Source organism: Osmerus eperlanus, chromosome 25 (assembly GCF_963692335.1).
Source record: "Osmerus eperlanus chromosome 25, fOsmEpe2.1, whole genome shotgun sequence".
In the NCBI taxonomy this organism is placed as follows: domain Eukaryota; kingdom Metazoa; phylum Chordata; class Actinopteri; order Osmeriformes; family Osmeridae; genus Osmerus; species Osmerus eperlanus.
In genome coordinates this window covers 7,175,028-7,188,475 of record NC_085042.1, presented here as the reverse complement: position 1 = coordinate 7,188,475, position 13,448 = coordinate 7,175,028, and the positions used below count along the sequence as shown (strand labels likewise).

The following is a 13,448-nucleotide window of genomic DNA, read 5'->3' as shown; positions in this document are numbered from 1 at the left end:
TGTTATGATGAGTGTACAACACAATCTTATTCCTTTAAGGGCACAACCACATTAGTATTTTAATAACCCTGATGGATATCCACACTTTCTACGTAACTCTACATTTAGAGGATCTATCGAAGGATAATAAGAGAAGGAACATAACCAGTAAGGTCAGACTGGGGTCACTGAGTTTTGAGTTACAAGTGTCCTTCCATTACATTTTATTGTTGCTGTTCTTTGAGAAGACTTGTGCGAATATGCTTGAGTTGTTTGTTTATGTTGGGCCTCAGTCAAGGTCAAAGTACATCTGCTATTGTCATTAATATCTGCACTGGTCAGGAAAGGGACAGTTCAGCCCACTTAGCAATTGTCGTTGTTGAACATGAAGCAGACATGAAAGACAAACTAGTTTGGGTTCTTTAGAGGGACTTTCCTGGCCTTGACATCTTTAATGGAGGTTTTGTTTTTTTAATGCAGTAGCTGTTTTCTGGGATTTAAAAATCTGTCTTTTTTTTAAAATGTGGAATCTGCAATATAATCCTTAAAGAATTAGGGAGCTATCCATGAAGTTCCCTAAATCGCAATGGCCATCGCACGCAACCCAGAGCTTTTCCCCTTCAAATTCCTCTCAAGCTTAAAGTATAGCGATGGTTCTGGGAATAACTGAACAGAGTCTTCTCAAGCTACAATAAGAACTAATAACCCAGAGAGAGGCCCCAAGGTCATCGAGGAACAGGCAAACTAACCATGCCTCACAGCACGGTGGTGCTGCTGGAAACAGGCGCAGGAAGTTTCTATGAAGAGGAGGTGGAAGACTTATGGACAATACTGCTGATTAGCACAGGGCAGGTTGGCAGCTCCGTCGTTCACTGTCAGCCACGGAACACGGTTTCCATGCCAACCAGAAGGCATGGATGAGCTGACTGTAAGAGTGTGGTTTATTATTATTTCAATTTTTTACTATTTGGATGAAAAAGACCATATACCTCACACCTCATACTGCTTTCAATGCATGTACTCAAAACAGAAACACCCAAGGAACATTTCAAAGTATATGAAATGGGAATGGAGGGAGGAGTACAATCTGATTGACTGAACATTGTTTGATTTAAATGTTAAAATGAATAAACTTATTATCTCTGTTGGTGAATCAGAGGAAGAGTTGTGTGGAGATTTAAATATGACTCCGAAAGGTTCTCTGTACAGTTTGGTGATTGCGAACATGCAATCAGTTTTCCTCCACACTAACATACAAAATCCCAAAAGACTGTGTTTGATTATGGCTATTCTCAGTCTCAGTTGACATTCTCAGACTGATTCCCTCTTTTTAAATGTTTGTACAATGTCTTCTCTACCACCTTTTACAATGTAATCTCAGCCATGATTTGGACCAATGCGCCTGGTATATTTTCACGATCATAAATCACCTGGTTAAAGACTTACCAGCTATATTCCCTTTGTGTTTTCTTATCTATTCAATGTTCCATAGAGTTTGAAGGTTTAATTTTTTTTTTTACTGTAATGATTTTACATATGGATCATCCATCTAACGGTATTTTGGGTGTGTTTTTTTTGGATTGAAAACTCTGTATTGAATCAGTTGATAGTAGAAGATATGTAATATGAAAATACTATTCCATCATTGTCATTTGGAAATATTTTTCAAATATTTAGGGAGTAGACACTGTATGTCATGGTAAGAGGTTTCTCTTCCTTTCTGAAATCTGTGTTTGTCTTTGGCCAAGGGGGTCAATGCTATAAGCCTGTGTCATTCTTTGAAAGGCCAGGACATTTCCATGTCTCACAGGGGAGTTAAAGAAGGGGGAGCAGTTAAGATCAGTGTCACAGAATGAGTGGCCAAACATTTATCTTATCCTACAGCAACAATTCAAGGCTATTGAAGATTCGAGGAATATGTGCTTTAGTCCATTCATCTTGAGGCTAAATTATCATTACATAAACAAACTAGTCATGCTATTGTGAGAAAGCTATTGTTTCTTTAGAAATCCCTACGGTGTTACTGTGTTCCCTGTGTGTCTGAGGCTTCCTTGGCCCTTTCGCAAGCCTTCTCCACAACGCCTCGCCTGCCCTGATTGTAAATTGCTAGGCTGGTTAATGACTTCCCCGAGAGAGAGGCGCTGCATTGCAAGGTGGCTGATGAGTTCTCCTTTGGTAAATTTCCGCATAAAGGGACCATGTGTGGCAGGAAAAGGACATTTCCCTGTGGAAGTGTTAAATGAATTGCAGAAGGCGACAGGCAGATTGGTCCAGACTTCCACAGCATATGGGGAGACGGGTGAAGGTGAATACAGGAAAGGGCGAACAGAAGGGTGGGGTCTGAGAAACGAGGTAACCAATGTCACCCTTTCCTTGTTTTTCCCGTTTTTCCCATTAACACTTTTGCAAAGCTCTGTTCATTGAATCGTGAATCATTTAAATGAATCATGTATTCAATTTGCTTAAATGATATCTAATGTACGAATTCTCTTTGTGAAACATCCGTCAAGTTATTCTCTAATTTTATAAATCGTTTTGTCTTAACATGCACCAGAGAACCATTAACAACCACCAGGCCTGCAGACTCCGGCAAGGAAGCAAATTATAAGATTAGACTGATGACCCCTTAAGAGTTCTCAGGTGCTAAATTAAATAAGCTTTTAATTTTCGCTGTGCCAAGACACATCAGTCAGCAGCTGATAATATCTCCCATGTGTCAGCGGATCTGGCATCAAATCTAACTTCTTCCTGGGATCAATAATATCTTGTTCTCTCCACCTCCATCATAGCACGCTGCCAGACAATTCAATTCTCACCCCTCTCTGTTGGAAAAATGCTATTTTCAGATCTTTGAAATGTATCACCTTATTCACAATGGGGGTGACACAGTTTGGTTGGAACACAATCTATTCAACAGAATCAAGTTGTGAAACAGGAGATTTACAAAGATAAATACGGATCAGCAATACAAATGGAACATGTTTATTCAGAAATAAAATGTATTCCTTCTCTGGTTCCATGGAATGCTTCTGTAGGCTTTAGAGATCAGGCAGGCTGTGTAGAACATTGATATATATTACACAAGGGGAATCAGCAGGGCTAATACATGGTAGATTGATTATACTTTTCTATTTGATAATGTAATTATCTTTTAATAAACCTAGGATTGCTGTTTGACTGCTCTCTCTCTCTCTTTAAGTCTCTCTCTCTCCCTCCCTCTCCCTCTCTCTCCCTTTCTCCCTCTCTCTCTCCCTTTCTCTCTCTCTCTCTCTCTCTCTCTCCCTTTCTCTCTCTCTCTCCCTCCCTCTCTCTCTCTCTCTCTCTCCCTCTCTCTCCTGTAAGTCCTACTTTAATTCCACATAAAAAATGTTGCGGTGCTCCATCTCATCGCTTCATTGTGCCTTTTCATTTCAGAATATTGAAAATGATTTATTACACAAGTCTATAATGAGGCATGATTACAATAAAGTCATCTAAATTAATCTGTTCTATTACAGAGCACTATAACATGGCTTGAAATCTTTCCTTTAATGATTTGTCATACAGTAGTAGCTGATGTGTGTCTGTCGGTTGACTGAGGGTAGGTCAAGTACAATGTATCTGGAGTAAGAAATTCAGGAGGCAGATGTAATGTAAAGAGGGGAGAGGGCGGCTGTATTTGAACCTGCAACCTCTTAGTAAACTGCAGTTGAATGCTCCACCAAAAAAAAAGACAAAAAAGTCTGCTTGTTTCCCAAACGTTATTGCGAGAGAACTTATTTTATTTTGTTTTCTACACAGGAACAATCAGGTAAAGGCACAATGTGTTGTGTTTTCTGGAGGCCGCAGGGGAACAAACTGTGTCGGGGTAGGCTCAATGTCAGTCGGCATCCGCACGCCTGAAGGAGCTGTTTGTCATCCCAGGGCACAGGAGGCACCGTGGCCTCTGTTCTAGGCCAGGGTAATTTACAGCCTCGTGGGATTTATAGGACAGAGTGTCCGAGAGCTTGTGTCGAGGATAGTTTTCAGCTGGGGTCCATGGATGAGGTTCTGGGTCTTTAGTGTTGTGGTTCTCCTATCGGAAAGTAGCTGTTTGTGGATGCAGTTACCACGAATCGAGGGTGACTGGAAGGAAGTCAGGGTTTAAGAAAAACAATGTTCTCATCGTTTTTACAGTAAGTGTCGCACAGAGTTCATTTGGTATCGGCCAACCAGGCAACCATAATTAGAAGCCTATTGATTATGTGTTCCTGTCTTCAAAAGACTCATTAGAAAATGAGAAATTCAATTTATGAGATCACGCCTGTGTGAATTTACGTAATAGGCTAATGGACATTACACTAGTTACTCATGCACCTAATGTTGCAATAGAACACAATACGTAATGACACTCATGGGGCTTAAGGTGTAATTGTAGGGAGTAGTTTGAAAGTGTCGTCAAATAAATCAGGTTAACCGTAGCATCCTGTGGGATTACAGAATCGTGACCTGTCGGAAAGAAGTGAGAATAATCGGTATCTTGGGCTGCTTGGAGCATTTTAATGTCCGTGGGGGAGGATACATATTGATTTACACAGACGGTGACACAAAGAATATCTTATCCCACTCGAACTGCATGTTCCACCGCTTGCTTGTGTAACATGTGTCCTCTCCCAAATAAGGTCACATATTTAAGAACAATCTAAATGTGAAAAGGAATTTGCAAATGTTTGGTGGGCAGCCTTTGAAACAGCTGATGGAAATCTTTAAACAAGATTCTAAATGTTTCAAAATATTATAAAATATCAGAACATCTCCTTTCATTGTGACAGAAGGCAGCCAACGCTTGTTTCAAATGTCCTGTGTGTTTAGCTATAGGACTTGCTGATAAGTATGGCTGTAAGTGTAATATTTGGATAAAATTGCAAAGTTTACATAAGAAAGATATGTGTGCCTCTATATTTACTGAGTACTTAGTCCTCAACGCTGAATCATTCTAGAACCAGTTTAGTTTAGTGAAGGGTCCTCTCTTACCCTGATAACAAGGTATTCAGACAAGATAAACAGTTGAATTGTACTTCATTCCCAAGAATATGGATGAACTGTTCAATGATTCAATCATCAAGTCAATGATCTTCACCCACACCATCTCTTTTCAGATTTAACGAAACAAAACTTTTTTTTAAAATCCCCCTCAGTACTCCACGATGAGGCCAGTTAAAAGCAGTGTGTCAGGGCCGAGGGCTGCTTGAGTGACAGGTGTGGAGATTGTGCAGGGGAGAGGTTCAGCACTGCAAGCATCACCTCTGCAGTTCATTACTGGAGATATTGAAAGCTGGCTCATTGGGACAGCATTGTCTAGCGCTCCAATAACCCACCTGCAAAACAACACACAGTCACGCCCCAGTGTTCCAAAGAAAAGCTTCCTCATCTGAAGAAAATCTCAACCCGTCTTCCGTTCATAATCACATACTCAAAACTTCCAATGAATTGATTATATCGTACGTGTAGCCAGCATGTTTTGGTTCCCCGTTACAGGATCTGTGGAGGCTCAGTGTGTCTGTGTTTCAGACGTCTTCCCAGTGTGACTCACATTGCAGTGCCTCCTCATCACATCCCACTGCAGGAGAGAGAGCGTGGGGACGGTGTGAAACTGTCATCTTCTAGCTTACTGAGCCCCAAAAATCTGTTCACGTCGCTGCTTCGCATCGAAACCATGGGAGAAACGCTGTTCCACACCAGCACAGATGTGCGAATGAAAATGGAAAAAAGAGGATATAAGAATCTCCTAAATGAAATTGGCCAACATTGGTATGGCAATTTAGAATTTTTATTGGGAGAGGAGGCAGGTTGGGAAAATTGTCTTTTGAATGGGACGAGATGGTTTCTGATACATACTGCCAGGGCTGACAATATGTCAGAACTCTTGCTCATGCTTCATAAACTCAGACCGTATCCACCACAGCTGTTACCAGTTGATGGATGTTGAATGGGGTAGACTAATGTGTGTACACATTAGTGAAGAAGAGGAGATTCGAACCCTGAGTGTGAAATGGTGTACAGCAAAGTGTTTCAGAAATTACAATACAGATTGTTAAATACATTAGATGGAAAAGGACACTCAGTTCCAAACTATGTGCTTTTCAAACTGTGTAAGTCTCACTATAGAAACTCTCCTGAGGTAAAACATTAAACTGGAGTCAAAGACCTTTCAGAGGGCTTAGCCCAGTGGTTCTCAACGTGGGGTCCCCGGACCCACAGCGGTCCGCGAACCATAGCCAAGGGGTGTGCAAAATAATTTTCCATAAATTATAATGTCAAATTGTGCTGTATCATTAAAAAGTGAAAAATATATTATAATCTACAGATGGGGACCATTTGCACCAATAAAACAAGCATATTGTGTCCACTTAAGAGCACAAAGGGTATGCTGAATGGGTGTTATGATTTTGGGAGGGTCATTGGAAAATGTTCACCCCTGTAAGAGGTCCCTGGCCCCAAAAAGTTTGAGAACCCCTGGCTTAGCCTACCGCTAGACTTTTCACTTTTAATGTTCCTGATGTGCAGTTTTAAAACATCTGGGCTCTGGCTGTTCATGTGAACCGCTAAAAAACAGCAAGTTGATCTTCTGGCAACTTCTGAGTCTATATCGTTTTGAAACCCCCATTCTCTGCAAACGGACTGGTGGGTTATTAATTCCCGTGCTATAGAGTAGAATGACGTCATAGCCTACTAATCTGCAGTTTTGAAACGTTTGTTCTCTGATTGGTCATATATAGCAATTTTGTCAAAATACGGTCTAATAATAAGACTTTATTTATATAGCACGTCATACAAGAATTGCCACTCAAGGTGCTTTACATAAAATCAATAAAAACAATAATACAAGTAATAAAAGTAATAAAACCCTTCTTGCCAAAGGATTGTTTTGAAATGCATCGCACATAAAACGGGGAACGATGTGGGAATACAGTTTACCAGCCAACAGCATGGTAAACTGCAAACTGCACCAGACGCCTGCTACAATTGATTTCTTGCTGTATAGGCCTACCCCGCTGTGTCTAGCTCGTCCACAGAGGATCGTGTCTGAAGTTTGCATGAAGGGATGAGATGAAATAGTATACTAACATCACTGTACCTGATGCCGTTTCTAGATTGAGTAATGCAGTACTCCATGGGTTGTTTACTTGTGTTTGCATGGACCAAATGCAAGAGCTGCAGTTGTTGTAAACTGTTATCTTGATGAAACACGTCACGTTCTCCTCGTAGCCGTGACAGAGCTAATTAGGCTGGGTTACATTCAGGTTTCGCTTCATTCTCACTCTTTCCTGCCGGTCTTTGCATTTATAGGAACTTGTTGCTCTCCGGATATTGTTCACTAGTCCAACTGGGTTAGGCTAATTATTGACAGGTGTTGGGGAAAAAGGCCATATTTATGCCCCATGTGATGTCTTTGATTGGACCATTGCACTATAAACGATTCCCACTTCACCCTACTTGCCTTGGGGGAATGTCCCTGTACTTACTGTAAGTCGCTCTGGATAAGAGCGTCTACTAAATGAGTAAATGTAAATGTAAATAAACGGATGTGTACAGTCTGCATTGCCATAATAGAGGGGGGAGGAAGCGGGAGCGCGAGCACGAGGCGCCTCAGCGAGTCAAAAGCATTCCTTCTAGAGCGTCTGCTTCATTTGGTTAGAGAAGACAACCTCGGATGGAGGCAATGAAAGCGCATTCCTGAGAGAAGCAGTGAAGAGACTCGTCGAACGAGGGTATGAATGAGTCTTTTATGCACTTTTACTTTTACGATTGTGGCTGTAATTGTTATAATGTTGACTTCAATAGGGTATAGGTGATTATCGTTTATTTTGTCTTTGTATATTGTGTGAATGATGTTTTCTTCTCTTTTTGTATGTAATCTGAATCGCCATGGTTGTCATGTTTTATGACATATCTTCTCAGTCACAGAGCAGCTCGTTGTTTCTAAATTGTTCCTCTCAAAATCTGAACTCATCTTCAGTTAGCTTATCTTTCATTAAGTAGTGCCAGTAAGACAATGAAATGAGGATTGCATTCAAAAGTACGTTGAGTCTAATGTAACATTCAAATATTTAATACTAATTAGTAATTACCCACTTGTATAAACCTCTTGAAGGACCTTCTCATCAAGAAGGCGTCATTTAGGGTGTGTTTGAGCGTGCTCATAAATCTTCACCCTTGGGGTTTCTACGGGGTGTAATATGAACACATATCACTGAGAATGTAGAAAACATCAATTTGGGCGTCATAATTTGATCATAGCTCTGAGCAACAGCTCAGAACTGGTCCATGAATAAATAACTAGCAGTGGCAGCATAATAATAATGTGGCTGCAAAAACATCGTTCACTTCAGGGTAAGTAGCAGCGTTTGAATTAAACTTGTGATCCCTTCAAGGCATGGAAGCAAAACAACTATATCCAGAGAAGGATACAAATTAAAATAAGCAATAGACAGAATGTGTTTTTGTTGTTGCATTCAATAAATTCTAATTTGAACAGAATCAATCTGTTATATTAAAGCTTGCAGTACACAGAACACATAAAGGCACCATCTGGTAGAGACAGCTTTTTTTTGTAAATATGTTCCTTGTAACAATACTTACACATGTTGATTATAATCGTGGATACTCTGACTGGACATTGCTTGCAGGCCTAGAATGACATTATGGGCCTTTCCTGAATTGCTTGTTCATTAAAACCCTTGTGCTGCCTTCGGGTCACATGACCCAAAGGTTCACAACGAACCATCGTTGTGTTTACCCAATTTGACCCAATACAAAAACAAATAAAAATAATTTTCTTTTAACCATTGCAATGTGGGGGGTCTGAGACAGCCCGACAGTTAAAAGAAAATGCTTCACTTTGTTTTTGTATGAGGTAAATTTGTCGCAATACGACAGTGGGTCACAATGACTGATGGGTCAGAATGACCCGAAGATAACACAAGGGTTAAACCAATTGTTCTCAAAAGCAGTTGCAGAGCCTTGGTTTCAACATCCTGGTTATCAGTTTTACGTCCATCTGAACTCCTGCCTTCCTCCCTCTCATCCTGCATGTAGAGTCTGGTCAGCCAGTCGCTGTAACAATGTAGTGTTTCCCCCGAGCTCTGCCCTCCTCTGGGACCGCACTAACCCTGAGGGACCCATGATGACCAGGGTTTGATTTGTGTTACGAACGCGAGTTAGAGCGCGTTTTTAAAATAGAGCCTGCAGGGTTCAACACGGTCGACGTGTTGGGGTATGAAGGGGGGGAATTGGCTTGGAGCAGCCATGGTGTTGGTGGTGGTAGTAAATGAGATATATCATGTACGCATCCCCCGAGAAAGGGGGAAGAGAGTGAGGAAGAGAGGGAAGTCATTAGCATACTGTAATGAATGTTAGGATGTTTGACTGATGGGGCTCCTTGCCATGATTACAGTCACTGGCATCGTGGTTTGGCTGCCATTGGCATTGGCCACCATAGGACCTCTTTAATGACTTATATCTTGATCTACAGTCCAGTCTAAATTCCAGTCTAAAATATTTTTTCCACGTTTGATTTCAGACGGGTAACCGTATAACAATTTGATGGCACATACTTGTTCTAAGACAGCCTATGATATCATTAAGCATTTTACAACCTTGGAATGTGAAGTGTTTTTACTGTCAAACTCCAATGGGAACAGATTTACAGTGTTGTTCATAATTTTCCCACATCTAAAAATTGACTTTTGTTCTGTTTTCTCTTTCAGAAAGTAAACAAAGGCTAGAATCCATGTGGTTCCAATAAGTGTATGATGAAAAAGTAAAACACACAACACAGACTGAGAAAGTAGTTCCCTGGGGAGCTGAAACCACAGGCGACTCGTTTAGATTCCAGCCTATGAAATCACAGTTGATGCTTCTCTAGCATGGAGTTAACCAATCACAACCTGTCCTTGATTGAGGAGGCGCCATGGGAAGACAAATGTCCCACCTCAGTGGGCGGCACCACCTTCCTCATCATCACCTACAGCACTATGATGGCAGTGGGCATTATCGGCAACGCAAGCCTGGTGTTTGTTATCACACGGCAGAAGGAGATGCGAAACGTCACCAACATTTTCATCGCCAACCTCTCTTGCTCTGATATCCTGATGTGCATCGTGAATCTGCCCACCACCATCGTCTACACCCTGATGGATCGCTGGATCCTGGGCGAGGCTCTCTGTAAGATCACCAACTTCGTCCAGTGTTTATCCATCACCGTGTCCATTTCCTCTCTGGTCCTGATAGCCTTGGAGCGCCACCAGCTCATCATTCACCCCACTGGATGGAAGCCTGTGGTGGGACACTCCTACCTGGCTGTGGCCGTCACCTGGATCTTGGCCAGCCTTATCTCAGTCCCTTTCCTATCTTACACAATCCTCCATACGCCTTTCAATAACCTGAGCATTCCATTTAACCCCTTCACTGACTACCACATTTGTATGGAGGAATGGCCATCCCAGCACAACAGACTGGCCTACACCACCTCTCTCCTGCTCTTTCAGTACTGCCTTCCCGTCCTCCTCATCGTGGTGTGCTACCTGCGCATCTTCCTGCGTCTGCGGAGGAGGAGAGACATGGTGGAGAGGGCCAGGGACCCCAGTCAGAGGAAGATCAAGGGGTCCAAGAGGATCAACGCCGTGCTGGGCTCCATCGTGTTCGTGTTCACGCTGTGCTGGCTGCCACTCGTGGTCTTCAACGCCGTGTTCGACTGGAAGCATGAGGCTATCCCGGTCTGCCAGCACAACGTCTTGTTCTCCGCCTGCCACCTCACGGCCATGGCCTCCACCTGTGTCAACCCTGTCATCTACGGGTTCCTCAACAGCAATTTCCAGAAGGAGCTCAAGTCCACCCTGTATCACTGCCGTTGCTGGAGGTTGACGGAGCGCTACGAGACTTTCCCCCTCTCCATCGTCAGCACCGAGGTGACCAAAGGGTCCCTCCTCAGAAAAGGATCCATCAGCATCAACACTTAGACGCAATCGATACGACTCCTCCTGACCCGTGGAGCTGGTGTGTTTCCGCTAAGGCTGGAGGAAGGATTGATCTCCAGTTGTGCTGTTCAGTGATAACTAGCAGGGAGAACGTGTAGCTCTGAGACGTGTGTCACAGGCTTCTCTTCACGGGTTTTAGCGCTCGACCAAGAGGAAGCTGATAACAGAATTACGGTGCAAAGGTCTTAGTAATGTAAAGGATTCTAGAGAAAGGGCTTTGCAGAGGCATGCTATCGTTGTGTTATTATGTATATTACTAAATGTGTGGTGGTCAAACTTTTATTACACAATGGTATTTAAAGGATTATCTCAGAGATCCTCTGTATTGCTTTTTATCTTCTGTAGACTCGTTTTTAAGGGTCCGTAAAAATAATGATCTTGAGTAAAAGCTGGGGACAGTTCTATGAATATGAATCTATATTTCAAATGTTTTATTCTGTCATTTTCACTGTAGAACTCTTCTGGTGGGGTTCCTTGAGGGACACGTAGCACTGTAATGCTGTCTAAAATTCACATTATGCACATATTATCCTTGCAACATTGTTGTTTGTTCCTGTTCAGGACATTTTTGTGAACAACCAAGATTACTTTTTGTTGCTGTAAGTATTTGTGGTATCTATCCAATTCTAACCAATTGCGTCCAGAGGCATTTTTGGTCTGCGTCCGTTAATAACGCCCCTTGGAAATCGAACATGAACTGAGAGGTTTCAGACAAATACACAGTGGAAAATTGGTCTGGCGTTGCCAGTTTGTCTATTCATCCTTTAAAAGAAAAATCCAATATGACAATCCACTTCAGTGGATAAACTCGTGGGGATGAAGCACTAGTTCACTGATAGTATTCAGAGTGTATTATTTACTACCTTGTCTCTATCCAGTACCTGAAGTACCTATAACATAAATTACCTATTTTCCATTCAAAATATTCATGCATGATTTAGTGGTAGATAACATAAAGTCGATTTATGTTCAAAATAGGTTCATATTTTAATAACTTTTTACAGAGAAAACCTCGCCAAGGACAGACATTGAGAAATATTAGCACAGGCCACCATTGCTGCCGCAAACCATTACTGCCATTTTTCTTTCTATCCACAAAGGTTTACAGTCAAATATATCACTGTGTTGGGAAGGTTGCTGTAATAAAACCTATGTGCCACAACACAACTATACATCAGTGCCTGAGACAAAACAAGAAGCAATGAATGTATGTGTCCCCACTGTAAATAATCACCTTTTAGAAGCACCCACTGTAGATCTGGTGTCCAGTCAGACACAATGTGAACCGTATTTCATGTAACTTGTACAAAAAGGTCTCAGAATAATAATGAAACAGTTCTCTAAATGTTCCTCGATCCTGCTGCTTTACATGTGAGGTTCATCTCTTCCTCTGGTCATCCCACAGGAAGGGGGTCCATTTTGAATAGCTCACCCACACCCCTGAGGCTAAAGCATGGATGTCTTAACATGTTTGAATATGGTCCATTTATATGGTGTTAATGAATCACGTCAAATTGAAATTGGTGAAATACATTTAAAGTGTTATGCATTTTCTCTGCCTACACACTTGTCTACTGACATTGTGTAGACATGCATTACCTTATATCATCACCCATTCATTAGTCCCACTCAAACACATTTAACAGTGTTGTCAAGATACCACAATTGTTCGTTAAGATATTCAACCTCTTCAAACTTAAACCTCATTATTTTTAATGAGTAACTGGCTCATAAGTTATTCCTGGTTCTAAAATAAGACAGACCACTTTGTGCTATTTTAAGAAAGATTGTTGAGTACACCATTGATATTTTCTGAGTTTATCATGCAAAGAAGGTTTATCATTTGTTGTAATTACGTTGCCTGGTTGGGTATGTACATACAGCTCTTCAAAGATTGTTATAATGTACTTATGGTTTATGATGGCTTATGAAGGATATGTTTTATGAAAGTGATATTTAAAGCTTATTTTTGTTATGTTTAATGAACTGCCGTAAAATGTTTGGGCACTTGTGGTATATGCTATTGATAGTCATAGACATTATGTAACTTTTAAGTAAAGTAATACAACAAAACAAGACTGTGTGTTTATTCTTCAAGTTCAATTTAAGTTCAACAACTACATATAAGCATGTACCCTGTTGCCAATCACTTTTTTGGTGTCAAACAGCAGGGAACCTCCTGTACAGGATGAGTTCAAATGTTAATGAATTTTCTTTGCAGCCTCCTGTGGTCTCACAAACTCACAGCGACCTCAGTAACTTTGACTCCTTCATGGAAAAAAGATGGACAGGAACACGAGATTTGTTGTTCTGGCTCACCAGTAAAATAAATCACATAGAACAAGCTTAACTTCTTAAACTCTAATCTAAAGTACTGTATGTACAATAATGCAAAATCCACCTCAAAGGCTGGTGACGCCAGGGTCAAACTCACTTATGACCTTAGGTCAGACTCTAGTTCCTGTATTGTGT

General features: G+C 41.3%; 1 protein-coding gene across 1 annotated transcript; it reads left to right on the top strand.

Annotated features, from left to right (window-relative positions):
• Nucleotides 1-7,565: 7,565 nt before the first annotated feature.
• npy8br (neuropeptide Y receptor Y8b) lies at nt 7,566-13,201 on the top strand. The gene is made up of 2 exons (XM_062452087.1): nt 7,566-7,709; nt 9,708-13,201. The coding sequence occupies exon 2, from the start codon at nt 9,867-9,869 to the stop codon at nt 10,956-10,958; it is 1,092 nt and encodes a 363-aa protein (XP_062308071.1). The 5' UTR covers nt 7,566-7,709; nt 9,708-9,866; the 3' UTR covers nt 10,959-13,201.
• Nucleotides 13,202-13,448: the final 247 nt, after the last annotated feature.